Source organism: Tachysurus vachellii, chromosome 12 (assembly GCF_030014155.1).
Source record: "Tachysurus vachellii isolate PV-2020 chromosome 12, HZAU_Pvac_v1, whole genome shotgun sequence".
NCBI lineage: Eukaryota > Metazoa > Chordata > Actinopteri > Siluriformes > Bagridae > Tachysurus > Tachysurus vachellii.
In genome coordinates this window covers 19,312,270-19,334,911 of record NC_083471.1, presented here as the reverse complement: position 1 = coordinate 19,334,911, position 22,642 = coordinate 19,312,270, and the positions used below count along the sequence as shown (strand labels likewise).

The 22,642-nt window shown below is 39.4% G+C and overlaps 1 protein-coding gene across 1 annotated transcript in view; it reads right to left on the bottom strand.

Annotated features, from left to right (window-relative positions):
* The window catches only part of dapk1 (death-associated protein kinase 1), a 63,354-nt gene extending 41,758 nt beyond the window's left edge, over positions 1-21,596 (bottom strand). The window contains exons 1-2 of the mRNA XM_060882564.1: positions 21,438-21,596; positions 20,771-20,898 (exon numbers count right to left, since the gene is read on the bottom strand). Coding sequence (XP_060738547.1) covers positions 20,771-20,865 — 95 coding nt within the window. The 5' untranslated portion in view covers positions 20,866-20,898; positions 21,438-21,596. The remainder of the gene's footprint in view (positions 1-20,770; positions 20,899-21,437) is intronic.
* Positions 21,597-22,642: the final 1,046 nt, after the last annotated feature.

Here is a 22,642-nt window from a genome sequence, read left to right as displayed (position 1 = left end):
TTTATATTTTTTACATACAACAACTGGTACATTTTAAATTGAATGGAACGGAGCTAGACAAAATCCTCTGTAATTTGTATTCTCCAGCTGGATTTCTTTTACTAAATGATTAAAACACACCCTTGAGCTTCCCTTTATACTTTTTAAACATTCTATTCATTTATATTTGAAAGTATGCATTCGAGAATTTGATGAAATTACAATTACTATTAAAAAAAAAAAAAAATCACTTATGCTTCATGTTGCTTTGTCATGACCGAGAGTTCATTAGTGGTAACGGATACAAGTTTTTCCATTCGATTTGCAAGGTTATTGCTTAATAATTACATGGAGAAAACTAACTCTCTCTCTCGCTCTCTCACACACTCCCTCATGACCTTCCCAGCTTGGCTTTTGGCAGTAGGACACGGCTGAACGCTTTTGTCAGTGACACCCTTAAACGAGAGGATCAAGGCTTCCTCAGCCGTGCCGGTTTCCATGGTACTAGTAACATCGAAAGGAAAAAAAAAGAGGGATTGCTTCCTCAGTCCACTTCATACTGCAAATTGCTGCCAACCCCGGCAGTACCCTGTGAATTGCAAACTAGCATCACCAGTGGCCCGGCAACAACCTGACAAAGAAGATGACGCTGTCTTCCCTTCATGCGAATCGGCCCGTTAGGGAAGCGGTGCCCTCTTGAGAGCCATCCAGGTTTGATCTGAAAAGGAGATGGCGCAAAAGTATCAAGACGTCAGTGTGACAAGGCTCTTGTGCGCCTAAGATTTGGAGCTCCATGGTGATGAAGAGCCTTGTTAAAGACGACAGACATTCAAAGGTCTCGTCTGGTGAAAGTGCTCTCCAGACTGGGCACTATGGGGGCTCTGTACAAATGAACTAGCGCATCATTATCAAACTGAGACAGAGACTGGTACATATCCACATTCATTGGGTCTCCTAGGGTTAAACATAGCCTTGTCCCTGCTGCTCCAAAACTATTCCTAGGTCAACAGTACAACCTTGATTATATATATATATATATATATAAAAAAAAACAAATCGTATACCAACAAGTTTTACATTCTGCCATCAATTTAAAGCCTTTATGTGTAAAACGTTGCAGTTGCAGACTCTCATTTCCAGCTTTCTGCAATGTAATCATAAAGAAGCTCGTCCTGAAGTTTTTGAAGACCAAAGGTCGGAGTTTAGTAGCAGGAGTACTATGATACTATTACTTAAATGACACTTTGTCTAAAAAGAAATAAATAAATGGAACACATTCTAAATTCAGATTGTTAGGGTTTATCAGGACTTCAAAAGCAACCTGCTGTTGTCTGAGCAACAAATAATGTCCAATTCTAAACAGCTAGTGTGCAAGGAGGAAATAAAAAACTATCTTGTAATAATTGTTTGGCTTGCATTACTTGAGAACTGAACTTGTAATCTGATGTGCATGGTACGCTGTTATACGTTGTTGTTTTCCATGGCAATATTGTCTTTAATGCTACATCATAGTGTTTGGGTGTTTATCAAACCCCTGTTTAAACCCCAATGCTTCAAAACTAATATATTGCAAAGCAGAAAATACAGAGTCATAAGATTCACACAGTAAAATTGCTTAATTATACGCCTGAAGTCTAGGGCCTGAAATTCTTTCTCCATGCCTGAGCTGCCGAAGCCACAGATCCCGTCTCACCCCTGCCTCGTTCAACTTTTAGCAGGAGTGAGGCTTTGTGTTAGTTGAGGACAAACACTAATGAATTTGGGTTGTGTGTTAGCTAAAAAATATTAAAAAAAAAAAAAAGCTCAACATGAAAACACCAGAATCTCTCTGATTAAATAACCTACTTCTTAAAGCCAAGGATTACTACAATTAGAAAACCTCTAGTGTTGGTCAGTTAGTGGATTTATAACGGTATCAAAAAAAAGTTTTGAGTAATACTAAGAAAGCAGAACACGTACAACAATGTTATTCCCTGTGGAGGTGTCTTGACCTAGGGTGTGCTTGCTGCGAATCTGAGAGAGCAGGACAATTATGGTTGATAACGTCCTCCTGGTCAGGTAAGCTTTTCTGACACAAAGAGTTAGCTGACACACATTCTTCCCACATACACAAGCAGAAAATCCCTCTGGCTAATGATACCCGTGGGATCCCCTGAAGAGGCCACACAGAGTTACAGTCAATTGGGCAAAACATACAAATACAATTAATGATTTATTTAGCTTTTAAGTAAATTAGTTCACCTTGACTCATGGACTCTGGAACGTGGGAGACCCAGACAGAGATTTTAACTACTGAGGAAAAGCGTTGTTCTTTGTTAGGTTTTTGGGATGGGGCTACCAACGTTTGCCCACTTTGTCTGAATGGGAAACTTGAGCTGGACCATGGGGGAGGGCTGGAAGCAGGGGACGTCAACACCCTATTCTCCTCTACACTGCTGCTCTCTGTCCAACTTTTAGGTGGGCTACTTGAGATGCTCCTCAAGCACGTTGACCTTTGACAGATTTGCATTAAACAGCAATGGGTGCACAGCGTCAAGGTGAATTAGGGATGTTGAGTTTGTGGTTTTGGATCGCATGCTACATTAGCTAAAATATTTAAAGCTTTATCATCTGCACTGTTATTAATTACACAGGAAAGTGTATCTAATCACATTATCGTAGTGCTGGTATGAGAGCTGGTATAAAGCAATTATGCCATTAATGCTTACTATAAAAAAATGCTCCATCGTAAACCATCCTAGTCATAAGATGGTCTGTAGCATGACTTGGTATGATGTCAAGCCAATCTTTAACATTGTTGTACACACTTAAGCTGCATTTCCGCTAAGTCAACATCTATTATCATTGGTCCTCTTTAATTTCATCAATACATCAGAGTCAAAAACTGCAATCCTGCTACATCAAAAACAACCTTATAAACTTCTAAAACTTGAAGCTACGGTCATGAAGGAAAAGACACAGTGTGAAAATCTCTCATCTAGCAAAGAAAAAATAGGAAAAGAACAAAATACCTTGATTAAGGAAGGGTAATGTTAAAGATAAAAGAACCGCCTGCTTTCCTTTATTCAAGACACTATCAGTTTGCATAACTGGCACTGATACTGAGTAATAACTGGATATCTAGCTGCATGTATATCATTACTCTTGCTATTTTTGATGTCTGTGGATATATGCAAATATAAGCAGATAAGGAGGAGCTGCCCAGGAACAGGAAACAGCTTGAAAGTCAAACTACTGTATATTACAATTTCAAAACACTTTGAAATATTTTTTTCTAGAAAGGCAATCATTAAAAAAATATCAATTTTACATTATGTCTTGCTTTATATGCCAGCTTATTAAAAGGTTGTAAAAATCATTCATGGTTAGATTAATATCTCCCATTAACCACACCCACTCCTCACTAGCAGTGTTTGCTGTGGACATAACAATTTGTTATGAGGACATAAATGGCTCCAAGTTCAGTCGGTCTTAAATGCAACATGCAATGTGTTGTCTTAGTCAGCATTGCACGTATTAAGCATGTAGACTAACCCGGAAACTGTCTAATCCCATAACAATCCGACGTTTCAAACCAGCATCCTCCTGATAATTCTGATTACTGATGAATCTTTAGGTTGGATGAGCAACATGCCAACATCATCAATGCAAAACCTAAAGACATCTTTATTATAACCAGTAGAATACTGGTGATAATTTGGTTAGGGTTTTTTTTGCCAACAAGGATATAGATACAGAGATACTGTGCATGCCCAACAGTTAAACAAATTACAGAATTTAAAGTAAACATAAGGCTTATAAACACTGGTATCTGATATCTGATTGCCAAACCTTAATCTGTAGTTGCTTTATAAAAATGAAGAGATACATACAATGTGTGTTTAGAAACAAATCTGCCAAACTCTTTTAGATATGGTGTTTTCCCATTCCATCAATTTACACTTGAACACACTTTTAGATAAAATTATTTCCAAGAGTTTTTGATATTTTTTAGATAAATCCGTGCGGAGTCAGCTGCAAGGAGGAGAGCTGGGTGCCGTGAATACTAATCCAGAGGAGATACATCATGTCTGATGCAGCTTTGCCCTGTATTAACCTTCAGGCTGGATTTGAAGATCATTCTTCCAAAGCCCAAGCACCAACTCGGCCTTGTCGGATGGCAATTTCTACAGAAACTCTAATGAGCACGACTTGGTCAAATGTGGCTGTTTGATGTGAAGTAGAGGAATCATTTTTCCCTCTAGAGCCTAGCAGTGATCCCTTTCTTGTGCTCTGTACCAATTTTCCCCTCATCTCCATAGTGAAGCATTAGTATTCAGAGCATTGCTGCGGATCACCTGAAATGCAGTGCACCGTGCCTTGCGGCATATCTGCTCAGAGTCTCCTGTGAAGATTGGACATTTATTTACTTCCACATAGAAACACATCCATTCCTAACACAAAGACAGACTATTAAACTGTTATAACACAATGGAAATGATTACGCACAAAATTCCCACAGGCTTCAGGAGGTAATATAATATTTCTCTTAGGGACTTTTGACTTCATCACCGGATCTCAAAACCAGCTGACGCTAGCTGATTCACGGCAAAATGTTGCAAAACTTAGAAAAAAAAAAAAAACCACAAAAAAATTAACCACCACACAAGGACCATGACTTTGAGGAGTCCTGCGCTAACCTTAGTCCAGGCCTGAAGGTTTCAGTTGCACAACAGTGGAATTGAAGAACACAAGTTAATCGTGGCTCTAATCTTTTGCCTCAATCCTGCTATAATGTGAGACCAAGTATGAGGGTTTAAACGCTTCAGAATATACATTGATTTGCCAATGAGTCATGACCACACAGAGCAACGCTGGCAACTCCCATGTTGTGGAAATTCTGGCCGAAGATTACAGATTACTCCCCAGTAGCCAAGAGCAGCCACTGAAGCCTGAATGCCTTACATAGGAATACAATTCACTGTACATTTAAATTCCAGGTAGCATTTTACACTATTGGTTCTTGGAATTAAAAGTTCTCACTACATCTGTAATGGTATGAATAAAGACTAAGATACAAAAACTAATCTTGAAAAGAAAACGGATTTTGAACCACACATGTATAACGACAGCATTTGCCCAGATTACTGAAACTACTCAGATAATTCTTGCTTAGAAAGATGTTCACTGTCCACTTTAAATTATTCAAGTTATACGGCAGCTGCGCAGTGCATAAACTCATCCAGATACAGATCAAAAGCTTCATTTTATGTACATAAACATTAAACTAGGGAAAAAACGTCATCTCAGTGACTGACAATAGCATGTTCATTGGGACAAAAAAGGTTTTCACAGGCTAGAATTCACAGATTGGTGCAAAAAAAAAAACACACAATAAAAAAACATCCAATGCATGTTGGTTCTGAGGGCAGAAAGAACTTTGAACTTTGAGATGACAGGAAGGCTAAAGTAAGCATTGTTTGCATCTGTAATGAGCAGAAAAGCTACATGAGCTACAACAGCAATAGTTTCCACTCCTGTCAGCCAAGGAGGCTGATTTTCCGTTCTGCCTGGTATTGACGACAATCCTACCTTTTTGAAATTCCCCAAGAAAAAATGTCCTGTCTGGCACCTGCAACACTCCCTGTTGCAATTGAATGAATTTGCAAAACTATTCTGAGTGTATGTTTAAATGTGTAGCATGCTTTGTATATTCTTAATCGCAATTTCCCACTGTATCTGGTATATAATGTTTATTCTCACGTTGTGTTGATGTTCTACTATACTTTACTTCAACTGGGGCTAAGCTAGCGTCACACGAGCTTAGAAAAACAACCGTGGGACTAAAGCTTGAGAGATCAAAGTCTCCCCTTTCACGCCATCTACAGATAACGTTATCAAACAGGTACGCCATGGGACAAAGGGGTGTAGTAAACCTTCACGACGCAAGGGGATGCAGATTCATACATAACATTGTTAGGCTAGCTTCAGTGATAGATTTTTGACATTAAAGGCACATGAGAAACCTTTCCAAACTTAGGCAGTCACCAGATGTATGGACAAAAGAGCTTTTAGATATTGGGTGTTTTTTTTTGTTGAGCTATTGTATTCAGAGAACATTGTTATTACCGTATCCACTGTCCTGTCAGATTCACTGGTTAGAGAATATACACTTCTTGTTAATGATATTACGTTTCAGTTCTGCAAATAAACCCCCATCTTGTTTAAATCACATTGCTTTGATTTTGACCCCTGTGAGTTTCATGACAAAGCTGCTTGTGTGTCGGTCAACACAACACCAGCCCCCCACAAGCCGTCACATCCAAAACAGCCCAGAACACTACACACCCAACATCAGGTGATGTTTGCGGTTTACATGAACTGATGCTTCTTCCGTTCAGTTAAACCCCCACACTTCTGTAAGCTGAAAAACCTGGGACTGCTGTCCTGTTTCGACAGCATTGTTACCGTTACTGTCTTCACATATCTCAGAGCCATTATTCTGTCCAGCTTATTGTTCATTTGAGAGACAGAAAGAAAAAAAATACTGTGTCTGGGGCAAGGCTCGGACAAATGATTTCCCCTGCCAAACTACTGTCTGTGAGTTTCTCAGGCATTGTATAGAGACAGGGTCTGTTTCAAATTTTCCTTGAATTAAAAAACAAATCTTTTTTGCTTGACTGACAAGTGACTTAACTACAGGGAAAATGCTGAAAGCAACAGAGCAGATGCTCGGCATGATAGGCTGAACGTTTTCAGGGCGATCCTTTTTAAATAGGACTTGTTAATTAAAAAGTGAGCGTGAGAACTAGCAAAACTTTATATCCGTTTTTTTTCTAAAGAAACCACGCAGGTTACTACAGGCGGTGAAAAACCGGATAGTTGACGTTTCTGCATCATCATCAGCAAATTGAGTGTGAATTGAGAGAAGTGTGTTTGTGTGTGTATGCTGTGAACAACTAGGACATTTACGAGTTTTCTCTTGTGTGGATCGGCTGGCCCACTGCAGGACCTCCTGCCTTTTTGCTTATGCCACACTGCTGAAATATCACATCATGTTATATATCTGGGCTGCTAGCATGACTTTACTGTAAGTAATATGGGTGAAAAATGCAGCAAAATAAAAAATATATTGCACTAGGAATATTCCAGCATAACAGCCCACGTCTAGACTTCCAGGAGCAGCACAGCTTTAAGTAATTTTCCAACTGAAACCTAAGAAGCTTTACGTTAAAAAAAATTCCAAATATGACAAAAATGTAGACGGAAACATCATTAGGCACAGAACAGAACTGGACTATGATAAGCATGTACATCTTTAAATCGACATCATGTACATATAAATTGATGAAATTTATGGTTTCTATTATTTTTCTAATTTCTATTCATCATATACTATTCTTTAAAAATAAAATCAAACACTTTTCATTGATATTAATCCTCTTATTGAGCTGCTGTGTCAACTTGAATTAATCAAAAAAGATTTCATCTCATCTCAATCAGCGGATGTGTTGGTGGCTAAATTTGTTAGCTAGCTCGACCTTTACACTACTGAGTCTCAGATTTCTCATCACTGATTTTCTGATTAACAAAAATAATTATCAAGGCACAGTTTCCAAAACTCTACAACACATAAAACAGCTGGTGGACTAGAAACGGCCCATGATGTGAAACATTAAACGTAACTATAGTAATCAGAACTAGATGATTATCTGTGTGATACCATGACTGGCATGCTAACATGTCCTTTACGACAACCTATGTGTAGATTTCAGATTAATACCCAAAACCTTTCATTAAACATCTATACAGCACAGGGGAGATTTTCCCCTAGTCCCAGTCAACTATAACTACACATTATATTAATCACTGCGTTAATGTGAGAATTCATTTAATATCTGCTTCAAACATCCTTTTCTATGAGTACCTGAGGACATTCACCCCTACGAAATATTTAAAAATATTTGGAGTCACATGACCGACAGGAAGCAGCATCATGCAAATACCCTGAAGAAAAATAAAGTTCTTTCACTCTTCTTCCCCTTTAGTGTCAGTGATCTTGACTGATGAGGTAATTAGGTACAAGTGCAGCTTGGGTGCTTCACTTTACTCATAGATTTGTGGTAATTTATTCATCTAAATCATTAGAATGTCTTTAATGTCTTTGAGCCGTTAGCATGAATGATAATACCTTGCATGCATTTGGTAGTTTCTTGCCAAAAACTAAAAAAACATGTTACATTCAAACCTCAAAAAATGTATGTTTTCTTAAATTCAATATTACCCGCAATTACCCACCTAACTGGTTATATTTACCTCATCAAAGGCACAGTCTGCATCGGAAAAAAAGACTTAAAATAACATTTCCACATTTATTTATATGGTCTATTTAACATGTAGACATAATTTACAATCAGCAAAAAAATTGGCACATTTAAATATTTTTTCTGGAAGATATTCCTTTGGGGGGGCACGGTGGCTTAGTGGTTAGCACGTTCGCCTCACACCTCCAGGGTTGGGGGTTCGATTCCTGCCTCCGCCTTGTGTGTGTGGAGTTTGCATGTTCTCCCCGTGCCTCGGGGGTTTCCTCCGGGTACTCCGGTTTCCTCCCCCGGTCCAAAGACATGCATGGTAGGTTGATTGGCGTCTCTGGAAAATTGTCTGTAGTGTGTGATTGCGTGAGCAAATGAGAGTGTGTGTGCTCTGCGATGGGTTGGCACTCCATCCAGGGTGTATCCTGCCTTGATGCCCAATTACGCCTGAGATAGGCACAGGCTCCCCGTGACCCGAGGTAGTTCGGATAAGCGGTAGAAAATGAGTGAGTGAGTGAGTGATATTCCTTTAGATGTAAAAGTAGAATTGGCAAAAAACAAGTAGCACTTTAATTAGAAAATGTGATGTAATAAAGTTAAAGGGCAAATATTAACCATATATGCTGTTTATTATATTGCTTGTAATTGGGATGAAGTAAACATCTTTAGAGTATTTTAACATAAAATTCTTGATTGTGTTGAATTAAAAACCCAAAAATGCAGCGGGTCCACCAGACCCACGAACGCTACGAACAACATACAAGGGTTAATACACATTTGCTGGGATGGACACAAGCCTGTTAGAAACAACCGGCAACCTGACCGTTTTAAGCTTTTGCATCTTTAAGCTAAATCAACAATGATCATCTGTCCACACTGTTGATAATTTTGACCAATTTCACTAACTGTGAGCTTTGTTGGGATCCAGTCCAACAACAGTCTTAGCTAGTGATGTCATACTCTTAAATATCCAACTACACCAATATCTGCTTTTATTAACTCCAAGCAGAGTCTCAGGTCCCCTTCACGTGTGACTGCTCTGATACTTGCCAGTTTCATTAGACAATTTCTGTCCAGCTGAAGTAAACACTCTCTCCGTGTACATAACAAAAATAACTGGAATCCCGTCCGCCAGACCAGTCAGGGGTCTTGGCCCTTTTCCTGCCGAGTGAATCATGGCTCTGTACACATGCTGGTGGCCGTGCAGTCCAATTACAAGAAAGGTACAGAAGAAAAGGTACTGCATGGACTCTTTTGGCCAAGAAAAACTGTGCTGCTCCAAGATTCTGCATTATATCCTTCTAGAAGCTTCCCAAAGAATACCAAACTTTAAGATTATGCTTTAAGCTTCTATATATAACCTTACTTTCTTAGAGTCTACTCGGGTGGCTCTGATTATTAATAAGGTCAAATAAAGATTTTCTTTTATATATTTACTTTATACTTTTAAGCATTTTTAAGCCTGTGTGGGAAGCCTGTAGTCTGGAATCAGTGCTCACTCTGTGAGCTTTGTGCACTGTGCTAGATAGATTCCAAATGCTTTCAATCTACTTACAATGACTTGAGCCATATTCGGCTCCTTTACTGCTTTGTTGCTCCCATATATTTGTAACGGCGTCAATGTAAACATTTAACCTATAAAACATTTCCATACAGTGTTGTATTTCAATGGTCTGTTTATTGTTAGCGAGACAGCTAAGCTAACTGTTTTGTTTTAGTAGTTAAAGTAGCTTGTACTATAAATAACATTGTGTTTTGCATATACTTTTGATGTTAGTCTTCCTTAAAGCTTGTCCTGGTGTTTTCTTTCTCTATCTAAAATCAGACTCTCAATGTTTTATTTGATACTGAACCTCATATTCATGTTAATCTTATTCCTTTCCCTTAACTGTGCCCCAATTTATAAATTGCATTATATCAAATCTTGCACCTAACATTTGCCTTGATTAGCTTGTGCTGTTGTTCTCCATGTGCATCAAGGCTATGCATTCGGAGATTCTTTTCTGCTCACCATGTCTTCTGCTTTACTGAGTGGCTGTGTGAGTGACTGTAGCTGTCCTGACGGCTCAAATCAGTCTGGTTATTGTCTCCTGATCTCTTGCATCAACAAGGCATTTCAACCTGCAGAGCTGTAAACTCACTGGATGGCCTGTGGTTTTCCCACCATTATGTATAAACCCAGGAGACTGGTGTGTGTAAAAATCCCAAGAGATCATCAGTTTTTGAAATACGACTAGCCAAATATCCATACCAGTGTCACAGTTGAAGTACCTGTAGAACTTTATTGTATGATCAGCATTGCGCTGCCGCCACATGATTGGCTGAACAGCTGACTAAATAAGCAGGGCCACAGGTGTTCCTATTAAAATGTCCAGACAGTGTAGTACTGCATTATGAATTGTCTGTGAAATCATATAGAAAGACCACTCGTAAGTAAGGCTTTTGTAAATGTCTTTCATGCTGAACACAGGATATTCTTTAGTACACAGTTGCAATAAATCCAGCCTCGCGGCAATGAGAGAACATCAGAAAGAGAGCATGTCTTTTCCTTGCCTTCTAACAGCCCACTAGTGCTGTACTGTCCACATAATGTACCAGTTCTAACACTGGACTATTTACAGACACTACTAATGTTCTTGCAGTATGAGCTGCTGATAATAATGGCACCAAAGGAGCCAAACAACAAAACAAAATACAACTCAAAATAATGCATTGGTTTCTAATGGGGAAACCTGAAACGAGTGCTTGTATACCTGTTTAATTCATGACCAATCAAAAGGACAACCATGTGTATAAATAACTGCCTGAAAACTGCTGCAATGTAAACACACACACACACAAAGAATATTCAACTTAAAAAAAAAACCTTAAGGCAGAATTCAAACAAAGAAGTGTGCATTCGGAGTATTTACATCAAAAGGCACAATAACGTCTGCTAATGAGATATAACTCATTAAACTTCATGTTACAATGGCTTAAGAAGACCTCAAATCCTCTCCTCAATCTCTCTCTCTCTCTAAACAGTTTGGGTTCAATTCCTCACCTCAGCATAATGACCTCAGGTCCTGTATAGGGGTCTTCTTGGATATTCATGGTTTGTGTTAATGGTTTATTTGCATGAGTCATTTTGATTAATTAGCGGAAAATGAATGTGGGAGGACGGTTCAGGGAGAGCAGATCCTGAGCCGGCTAATCTGTGCGCCAAAGCCATGCGCATTATGCAACAGCTCTGGAGTAACCAAGGAAACTGTGGTGGAGCAAACACATACACACTTTTTTGTTGTTGCTGAAGACAAAATCTTGCTGGGATTTACCAGAAACGCATGCAGGCAAGCAGCAGGAGTTGATCTCTAAAGCTACTTCCAATGCTGTGTGTATGTGTGTGTGTGTGTGCATGTGTGTGCGTGCATTTATTTTCCTTTTTATACCACTTTAGAAGCAAAGATGAAATTCCAAATAAAATCCCCTGGCACCATTTTATCAGAACTCCCCTGACTGCAGCCAGAGAAACTACTTCAAGAGCTCTGCCCATTTTTTGCTCGCAGCTAAAGCCTCAGACAGAGGAACTCCACATAATTTGCTGTATTAACCCTTGACCTGTGCTTAATGCAAAAGGCCTGTAAATAAGTGCGCTCACCACAGTACTGAGCCTGCTGCACTGCATAGTAAGAACCTATTACCACAACTGACGGATGGGGTTTCGGTTGTTGTTCAGATGAATCCCTGGCAGTCTGAGCGAACACACCACTACAGATGTAAACACAGCGTATGGATTTCAGTCATACTCTTTCAAAAGTACCATCTACATGCATTTCAGTAAAAAGACATATGAACGTATTTTTACCCAATACCTTAAGATTCAAGCATACTTTACAGCAAGAAACACAAGATCATATGTTAACAGGCTGCTTTAAGCTATTGAGTAGAACTGCAGTGGAGAAATCCAAGCCATCTATACACCCTCTCATGACAAGTGGTGTCAGTGCTTTTGTTTGCTGACTTTGTTAAGCGCTTGCTGTTCCTGTTGAATTGGGTGAATGTCTGAATATCTGCCAAGTTTTTTTTCCCACTCCATATTTACATCAAAAAAATTATTTTACACAAATCCTATAAAAGTGACCTCAGAGTCATCAGAAACCTATATACAGTAAACCGTTTCCTCAGGGTTCCATAAAAAAAGAAAGAAAAAACAGAAAAGTTTATACAAAAATCCACTTCGCGCTGAAGATTACTGGATTTACATAATTATATTCGTACATCTGAGGCCTCGCAATGGCAGCGAGTTTTACTTCAGCACTATTCTATCACATGCTAAAATCACGACAGTTTAATATTTCTTCAAACACTGATAGCTTCTTTTCTTCAACCAGACATAACCGGACCACGCCATATGACTTTGAAGAAGCTTTTTAAAATGTGAAATGTGTTATTGTTCCTTTAAATCTAACATGTTCCCTTTTTTCAGGGTGAGTTTGTCATGTCCAAATGGCTGATCATATAGTCAACAGGATATAAAATATTACACCACTGTTACAATTTTGAAAGAGTTACAAGTGCACAAACAATCTTTCATCAAGGCATTTATGTTATATCTTACCCCTGTGATTTGTAGTTTGAACATGATAAACATGAAAATGACATTAATCTAATACAGAAGAGCTGTACCCTCATGGACCTGATGAAACGTGGTCTTGTTTTACTTGAGTGTATCTAATAGCATGAAGTTCGGTGCTACAGACTAGCTATAGCTATAGACATATCTGTGGGAAACATTTTCGTTGCTACGGAAACAGGCGATGTACGCTTACATTTCTATCAACCATCACAAAAAGTGAACTTTCTGATCTGTGTATCTTGGGAATGTTCTCGACATAAGCTGCGACATTACTGTAACAGGGGGACGAATAAGAAGCCCATGCTCTCAGGACGAGTTCATTTTGTGTCCAACAGACAAACATGTGTTTTTATATGAAATTGCCTAGTGTGGAAAAAACAAACAAACAAAACAAAACCATTGCTCCTTATTGGATTTTGAACAACAAAAGTGTGTTAATATCTTTATTTGAGCCAGTAAATACTGTATCACGTATTATCAGAAGTTCAGCTATTATAGTCGTGATGTTGGACTCGTGCATGGTTTAAAAGAGTGTATTGCGTGGGGTTACGATATATTGATCAGTGGGTACATTTATAATACAGACCTGGCAACCCTGTGTTACAGCAATGAGATAAAGGATGTAGCGGTTATAAGGGGCTGTGAATTTTTACCTAGAAAGAGGCTTTCAACATGGCAGTGGAATATAATTTACTCTTTTACTGAGGTTTCAAGGCCACAAGGAGAATATTATGTGAAAAGGTAATGAGTCAGCCATGTGTGGAGAAACAAATAAATAAATAACCGCAAAAGCACAACATCTCACTTGCAACTTCATCAAACTAGTAAAACTAATTACAGAATTAACATTGCTGGCTGCTTTGTGCTTTTAAATGAGGTTGGAGGCAGAGTGTGTGTCTTGTGCTCAGCCTCAATCAGCACGAGGCGAGCTGGGGAGAGCGAGGCTAATCAGGGATGAGCCACAGATGCATGTCCTGAACTGATTGAAGAAAAAAGGTGGTGGTGTAAGAAGGCTGGTTAAAGCAGCAGCAGAAGAGGTGGCGGCATAAAGGTGCCTTTAAAGGGCAAGTACTGAGACTGAAACTGACAGTCGCCTGCTTTTGTGGTGGCCTGAGTGCTTACTGTCAAAACACGACATTTAGATCGCATAGCTTTTAATATCAGTGCTCAACCAATTCCTAAAAGAAAACGGTTCAAAGTTCTTTAAAAATGCATCAAAATCATTTATTCATCATGATTGTGTATTCATATGCCTCATACATAAATAAACATGAGAAAGAGAGAGAAAAATAAAGAGAGATTGAGGGAGAGGGATGTGGGACAAGTACAGAAATATTTTGCATGCTTTTGGTCTACTTGTAATATTAGAGGGAAGAGTTTCTGCAAATGAGGTTATTCTGACTGATCTTTATCCTGTGATGAAACATTTCTGTCCTAACGTCTGTGGTCTCTTGACTCCACCCCCAGAGTCAGGGCACGAAAGGTTTACTTTATCATCAACAGCAACTGTGAGGAAATATTTTTGCAAGAATGTTGTTCATCCCTCAAGTACTGATCCAGAGCTAAGTACCAAGGCAAGGTGCATTGAAGCTGTCGGTGGTTCAACACACAATTAAATTAACACTGCATTTAATGAACAACCTCAAAATATTCTACTGTTAACCTTGACAGAATCTGAGAACCCATTGCTATGGCGCTGGGGGAAGAGGGCGAAGCTTCCAGAAAGAGTCTATTAATATCAGAAAATTTAAAACACTTGTGTGGATCGATCCAGCTTCACTTGTCCATTGGCTCATCTGTGGTTTTATTGAGGAGGAAAATATCTTATGTAGGAATGCAACATTGTGTAGGAAGGAAAATATTATTACTTCGTATATGCCTAGTGTGAATGCAGCAATTTCTTTTTTTTTTTTCCATCATTCAGTCTTTCAGTCTATTGGTGGATATTACTTTGCTAACTGCTACACTGGATAAACCGGTAGACTCACTATTACTTTAACTATGAGCTTTTTGTTTTTTTAGTAATGAACAAAAAACCTCGAGGCCAATAATAATTGCTTAGAGGCATTTTTACAACCTAAATGAAAATGAAGCCCATTAACTCTTAATGAACTCCTAAAAAGTCTCTTAATAAGCTACATGATGCTCTGTGTTATGAGTGTGGATTCCTGCTACTTTATATCACTCTCACTGTAGCTTAGCAACAGCGTTACCACTGCTATAAGTCTCTTGTGCGAGACGCTGAACTGTTACTCAATTTTAAGAAATCAATGTTTGCTCCCATCCCTGTGCTCAGGCCACTGCATCACTTTGACTTGAGCTATTAAATGCAGTTCCGAACGCAATCGTGATTCCTCGCACGCTGTCACGTCCCGAGGGCATGCACTTATTTTCCCGTTGCTCAGGTTTGACAAGGCGTGAATACGCTATAAAGACTCTGACAGATGACTTGTTGCCTTCATGCCACAGAAAAGCGACATCAACGTAGCAGGCACTAGATGATCATCTATGCCATGATGATGCTATAAAACAGGCTGGAGAATCGATTTACGACAGGCACAGAGTCTACAAATAGGTGACAAGGTTTCATTTACGGAACTCAGATAAACACATAAAACACAGTGACATGGCCAACAAGTCATCCTGAACAGTGCGGTCAAGCTCAGTGTGTACATAAGAGACTGCATGACGGAAAGTGTGACCAATAAACACACACACTTTATATGGACAATTTATAGAATGCTGAGCAATAATGTTTTTCTTGTTTTTTATTCGAGCAATAAGTCGACATGCACGGTGCACTGACACACAGACACACATGGAGAGCGTCTCCTGTGTCTAAGCTCACGGCAATCCCTTTGTGACCAGGCTCTTCATTAATTACAGTAGACTGGAGCTGGGTACAATAGCCAGCGTCTGGGCCTTTTGATTAGGCCGTCAGTTTACACCTAAACAGCCCAAGCCTGGAACAAATCACCGGATGATTACTGGATAAAACGGGGGGGTTGTTCCTAAACAGTTAGTCGCCTCGGGGCTGCGTTTGCCTTTAGGCTGTAGTTACTAGTGAGAATCTGCACAGTGTGAATTTTTTTTTTTAATTCCTCTTGGTGTGTGTGTGTGTCATTTCTAATTATATTTAACGTTATGGATCGTTACGATGTGTCCGTGTTATCACTTTATACTTAAGTACTGAAGACTTCACCATTGCAGAAAACTTACCGCTCACACAGACACTTGAGACTGCTTCTATAAACATTCAACAAATCTCGCTGTGCAAAAATATCATCAATTATTCAAAGTTCTACGTAAATATTTTAAGCTGTTTTCTATTGTCTTTAGATTATGTAGCTCGTCTGGCATACAAAGTCCCTGTGAATGAGCTGTTGCTACAGAAAAGATAACCAAACAGGATGAGTGGGTGAATGCAAACCATAAACCCTTAAAATAAATAATTTACATTACAGCTGGAACTACTGTCAGAGCCAGGCTGAAAAAAAAAAACCCATCAACACAAGCAGACTAATCATATTTGAGAATTGAGATCAGCGTTGAAATATTTCTGTATTTAACCTTTATTTAAGGTGCTGTAAAATGGTGGCACTGTGGATAACAAACCTGTGAAAGCTATCTAAAGGATGAAAAAATGAATCTTGCTGGAGTGAATAACTACGGAGTCAGAGATATTTCAATGATTCCCTCATAACTGCAAAGTGACATGTTGTGAAGTCAATATTGTATTGTCAGTTTGTCCAGCTCCACACGCCAGTAGGTAATTCAAAAAACGATTGTCAAAGCCTCCATTTCTGGTATTTGACATGCTCGGCTGCGTGGCACTTTCCCTTCACACAAGATTGTCTCAAAAGAAAATGATTTCTCTCTCTGACATGCTCTATTCATCTCAGCCTCACAAGAACACACAATTACACACCCAAGGGCTTCAGACGAGCAAAAATCCACCATCACCTGAGTGAATGATATTTTAATTAATGGAAACTCTGGATAAATGCAAGTCAACAGCCATGATCTGATTAGTAAAGAAGAGTTTATCTGAATGTAAAATGAGATTTTCATTTATGATAAAATAACGGAATCATGGTAAATGATTCGCTAGCTGGTCAGTTAAACATTTTATAGGACGTCTACACGACCGCTCCAGTTTACAGACAACGACATTTCCAGCCTTCGATGCACAGCACTGAAAAAAGCTCATTGAATTTACGTAATTAAAATGTGCATCTCTGTTCCATGTAATTAAACTGATTAACATTAACATAATTAGTTTTCGTACATCAGACATGTTTGGAGTGTGTGTTTGCAAAGCCCTTAATAATAATCCATCGCAGAGCTCATACTCATACCTGAGCTGAGACTTGAACACGCAACACTGGTGTTTGGCAACAGACACGTTCTCACGGCACTATTAACAGTATGGTTATAGTTCCGCTCAGAGCCAATGACCTCGTGAGAATTAACAACGTAACTGGTTTACAAAATACTACGTGAATTGATCACAATCAATCTACATCATTCAGCCACGTAATTAAGAAACATTTAAATTAGGTTTTGGTTTAAGCAATAAATTCGTGTTTCATTGAAAAACGTAATGTGTATGTAAACTATACATCATATTGCTGACAACATATTGCTTTTTTCATTGTAGATCCTCATCATATATCAGTTATAGTTCAGCAGAATGATGCAATAGGTCTAAGTGTGTTTTTGGGGGTTGGGCGTTTCTCAGCCTGCACCAACACATGCATTGTTGTATTTTCTGCATGTCGATACAAGACGGTGTTTGTATTATCGAGGCTTTTTCCTCTTCATCTCTTGTTTACCTGAATTGCGTAATCTAAAAAGCTGATATGCTGTAACAAATACAAAACAAAACAAAATCCAGTTCATAATTTCTTTTTTACACAATTGTCACAATGGTTCAGAGTGAAACTTTAACCAGGCTACGAAGCACTTGATGTTAAACTGTGTGGTCTTTCCGAGTCGCAGTAGGTGAGAGCGGAACTAACGCGTAATGAGAAATTTGGCAGACAACCAACTTGTCCAGCCACATTGATTCACTGCTTTTAGTAAAGCGCATTCTACTTCTCTTTTGTTAACATTTAAACAGGATCTCTGTTGTGGAATATGGTCAATACCCCTAATAAGAGAAGCAGCGAGGTACTACATTCAATCTGGTCAATATTAAGCACTCATCAATGTGACACACTGACAAAAAGCCCTCTTGCGTAATCGCAAACTCTAGTAAAACTTTCTTTGACATCCAAAAGCTGATCGTGAATCTCAGCATCGTGTCCAAATAGCAGCGCTGCCCAGACCCATGAAAGCCGTTGCCAACTGAAGTGTCTCAACACTTCGGTGCTCTTCTCCTACAGCTGGACCACGGTGAGCAGAGACTATTGATAACTGTGCAGCAAAATAAAGACTCCTTATTTTTTTGTTTAGAGTTTACCGAGGCTGTAGTCTCTTCAAGCCAATCAAATAGGCCAACTATTATTGGCCAACTGTATTCAACTCTGGAACCTCTAATTCAAGCTAGTTAAGATTCCAGCTCTGAATGGAGAGTATTATCAGGCTTGAGCATACAGATGCTAGCATTAAAAGACAAATCAGAAGAATGAGGCTGAAACACAAGCAGCAACTGGCAATACAGCTTTTGTTTAAATCCTATAAATCAGGGATTTGGTTTCGGTTGGTAGACACTTATTCAAGTTGTCTTATGAGTCTAATCCATACAGGGCTTGGGGAACTGCTTATAAGCCAAACAACAAATCTCAGTCCTGGTACTGAAACCCAGTGTCTTCTGAATATTTGCCCACTTCTGGAAGATCCAATTATTTTATGGAGACCTGTGCTCGATAACAAATGTGACAAACCACTTTGGACAATGCCAATGATCTTACTGATTTTGAAGGATCTACTCATGTCTGGCTGAGCACGATCAGCTCACCAAGTGCTTGTACCAAGTGCCTGTCACTACCAATAAGCACAAGACAAAAAAAAATATTCAGCACCAAGATCTCCAGACAAATCTGAGCCCTGTTTGAGAATTTGCACATCAACACAAAGCTAATGGATATACAGATAGTTTCTGCCATCAAAAACTCACACTTGCACAGGCCCAAAACATTTGCTTATGATAAAATATGTATACTATACAGACAGGAATGGATGAAATGAATTCATTAGGCTTGTAATCAATGTTCATTTGAATATTCCTGAAAGAGACATTTTACACCATAGCTAGCTCTGAGAGAGAAATAGGAGAGTGTGAAAGAGCAAGAGAAAGCATGCGTATCATTTCCTCCGCAATGTAATCAAATACAGTCCCGTAGTATCCCTATTACTGAACCTATTCAACAGAACTTCAACAGAACAGTAATAAAAAAAAATTCTAAATAAATTACACAAATCAGTTCAGCTTAATAGATATAATCTTGCATTTTGTAGCATTGAAGAGGAAAAGAGTGAGCTCAAGAGTCTCTGAGCATCTTCTTACTGGCACAGTACCGTTTATCCCACACAATATCAAAATGTACGGCATTTCCCCACCCTATAGGCTGTTCCATGAGAGCTGGTTCACAAACCATTTCTTTTAAACATATAGAGTCCAATTTGCTGCAGCCCACGACATGACTAGCTTCATGTGGCTTGAGCAGACACCACCCACATGCCTGGAATTGAGTGAAAATGCACAAGCTTGTGAGACTGAACTGGAAGATTTACCCGTCTCCAATAACACATGACAAAGTTTCAGTAGAAACACAGCCGGCATGGTTAAACAAACACAATGACCAGGTAAGGTCACCTTAACAAATAAAGCTAATTTCCAGCCAATTATATGTTATACGGCCAGACAGTAAACCCATAATATACGTGACAGCAAATGAGAAGGAAGCAGACCGTGGAAAATTGATCACAATCATTAGAAGAGCGTTTTCGTCACAGGACTTAACATGTGAATCCTGCATAAACAGCATCCAATAAAATTAAGTGACTTGGTGCTCAGCTGTGAAATACTACAATTTGATATGACTGGCATACAGATCAGTTCAATAAAATGCGGTAAACTTTATCACGCCATCAAATTCTCTATCCATGTTTGTGTAGGCTCACAAACATGGAACCCTCTTATTCCTTGACATTAGATGATCATAGCGAGTCATGTTTATCCAAAAAGTCCAGGATCTTGTAACAGTCCTCTATGTTCTCCTAGTTGAAGTTGGTCATGATGCTTAATTCAAGGTCTATTAAATGAATACATCACAGAATAGCCAGACTTCAATCCATTTTCTGTACCGCTTATCCAACAGAGGGGGAACACATGACTGATCCCAGGGGACAAGAGGACTCGCACTGACACACACCCCAATTCGCATTCTACAGAAATAAAAATTGAGATGGTAATCAGCCTACAACGTGATTTTAGACCGGCAGAGGAAACCAGAATGCCTAGTGTTAACCCCATGCAAACTCCATGCACACAGGGTGGAGGCAGGAATCGAACCTCGACCTTGGACACGTGCAGCAGATGCATGAACCACAAAATCACCATGTCCCCTTCCAGCTCTTTCTCTTTCTGTCCTCTTGGGTTTAATGTAAGTTGGGTTTGACATAAGATATCATATCATAAGAGAACAGGTGAAGGTATTTTCCATCATGACTGGCTTCAACTTGGAGACAGTGGATTATTACATGATCCTCAAACCTTCATAACACTGAACCGTCCAAAGATCTCTGGTTTATTACAAACTGTACACAAGTAAACAATGTAGCAATATAAGCATTTAGAGGTAGGATTCTCAAGAAAAAACATCAACAAAATAAAATAAATAAACAAATAATAATAAAACAAGGAAATATTGTTCCTTACCTTCCAAGCTCGTCTCCAAACTCGTAATGGTCCTCAGTGTTTTCCTGTTTGAAGGCGGTCATGGTGTTGGGCGCTTCCATCACCTGCACCCTCATGATAGCTTACATCGAATCCTACTCATATTCGACCTAAAAGAGAACAGATTTAAAAAAAATGTAGGATTTAATTAGAAACAATACAAGGAAGGTGTCTTCTCTCATTTCTGCCATGATATATTCGTTTCATCGGCCTGTCTAAGCTTTGGAGATGTTTGTCGACGCTGTTGCGACGTCTATACACAAGAATAACAAATAAAAGCCAAATTATGGGATGTTTTGTGAAGATGCGTTTGTGGGAATTAAAGCCCTGGTTGCCTAGTGAACACGACGGATACGGTGTTAGGCAAAGACGTGCGTATGTGTGAGAAACCACACGGAATCAACCACGACGTGCACAAGCGTGCCATCTGAAAAAAATAGAAAATAAAAATAAAAAACGAAACGGATTCACATTTTCAACCGTCTCACACCGGGTTTTAATCAAAGCGCAGGTTCCAGTCGTCAGTGTCGTGCTGAGTGTAAAGCAAACAAACGCAGCCGTATTCTTCATTTCACTTAAGTACCGAGAAGCGGAGTAGGATCCGTTCACTAGGAGCGCTGCTCATTACACCTAAATAAAAGCCAATTACCTCGAATCCTCCGCCGTCGTCAGTGCGCAGAAAGCAGGGAAAGACCGGTGAATCGCGTTAAAACCGACATACCGTCTGAAAGAGACACGAACATGGCATGTTGAAGGAAATGGGAGGCTTCTAACAATGTAGGTGTGCGCCGTCGCCTGAGCAGAGAGCGTAAAACACGGTGCTTCAACCGGTAGGTGGCGCCATTGTACCTTATTACACTTTCTGAAGAGACGCCAACTCCATGAGGACAACAACCTCCTTATCGATACACTGTATATTTATAATCACACACTCCAGTTTGACCCATATGAGGATGAGGTTCCCCTTTGAGTCTGGTTCCTCTCAAGGTTTCTTCCTCTTCCATCTAAAGGAGTTTTTCCTCCAGACTTGTTCATTGGGGATAAATACATTCATTTTCTACCGCTTATCCGAACTACCTCGGGTCACGGGGAGCCTGTGCCTATCTCAGGCGTCATCGGGCATCAAGGCAGGATACACCCTGGACGGAGTGCCAACCCATCGCAGGGCACACACACACTAGGGACAATTTTCCAGAGATGCCAATCAACCTACCATGCATGTCTTTGGACCGGGGGAGGAAACCGGAGTACCCGGAGGAAACCCCCGAGGCACAGGGAGAACATGCAAACTCCACACACACAAGGTGGAGGCAGGAATCGAACCCCGACCCTGGAGGTGTGAGGCGAACGTGCTAACCACTAAGCCACCGTGCCCCCGGATAAATACAAACATACAAATATATCTAAATTATGTTCTGTTACTTATGTTCTGTAAAGCTGCTTTGGGACAATGTCTATTGTTAAAAGAGCTTTACAAATAATTTTGAATTGAACTTTAAAATACTTGTATTCTATGCTAAACAGATTACAGGTGCACTTTGTATGTATGTATGTATTTATGTATGTATGCATCCAAATATTGCGTCAGGTATCGATTTAGTAGGTCAATGGGATTGAAAACCTTCATGAAAACACAGATTGAGCTGGATCTGAATGAAATTTCAATCAGGGAAATGAAAGGGGTGGTGCAGATAATACAAATTAAACGAGAAAAACTAGCAGTGTAAACACGTGAATCTCAATCCGATTCAAAAATTCCACAATTTCCATGAACATGTAAACAATACTTTCAGAACTTGCAGTGAGATTAAAAAAATCATTTGGATTGAAGAAAATGGGCTCATGTAAACATAC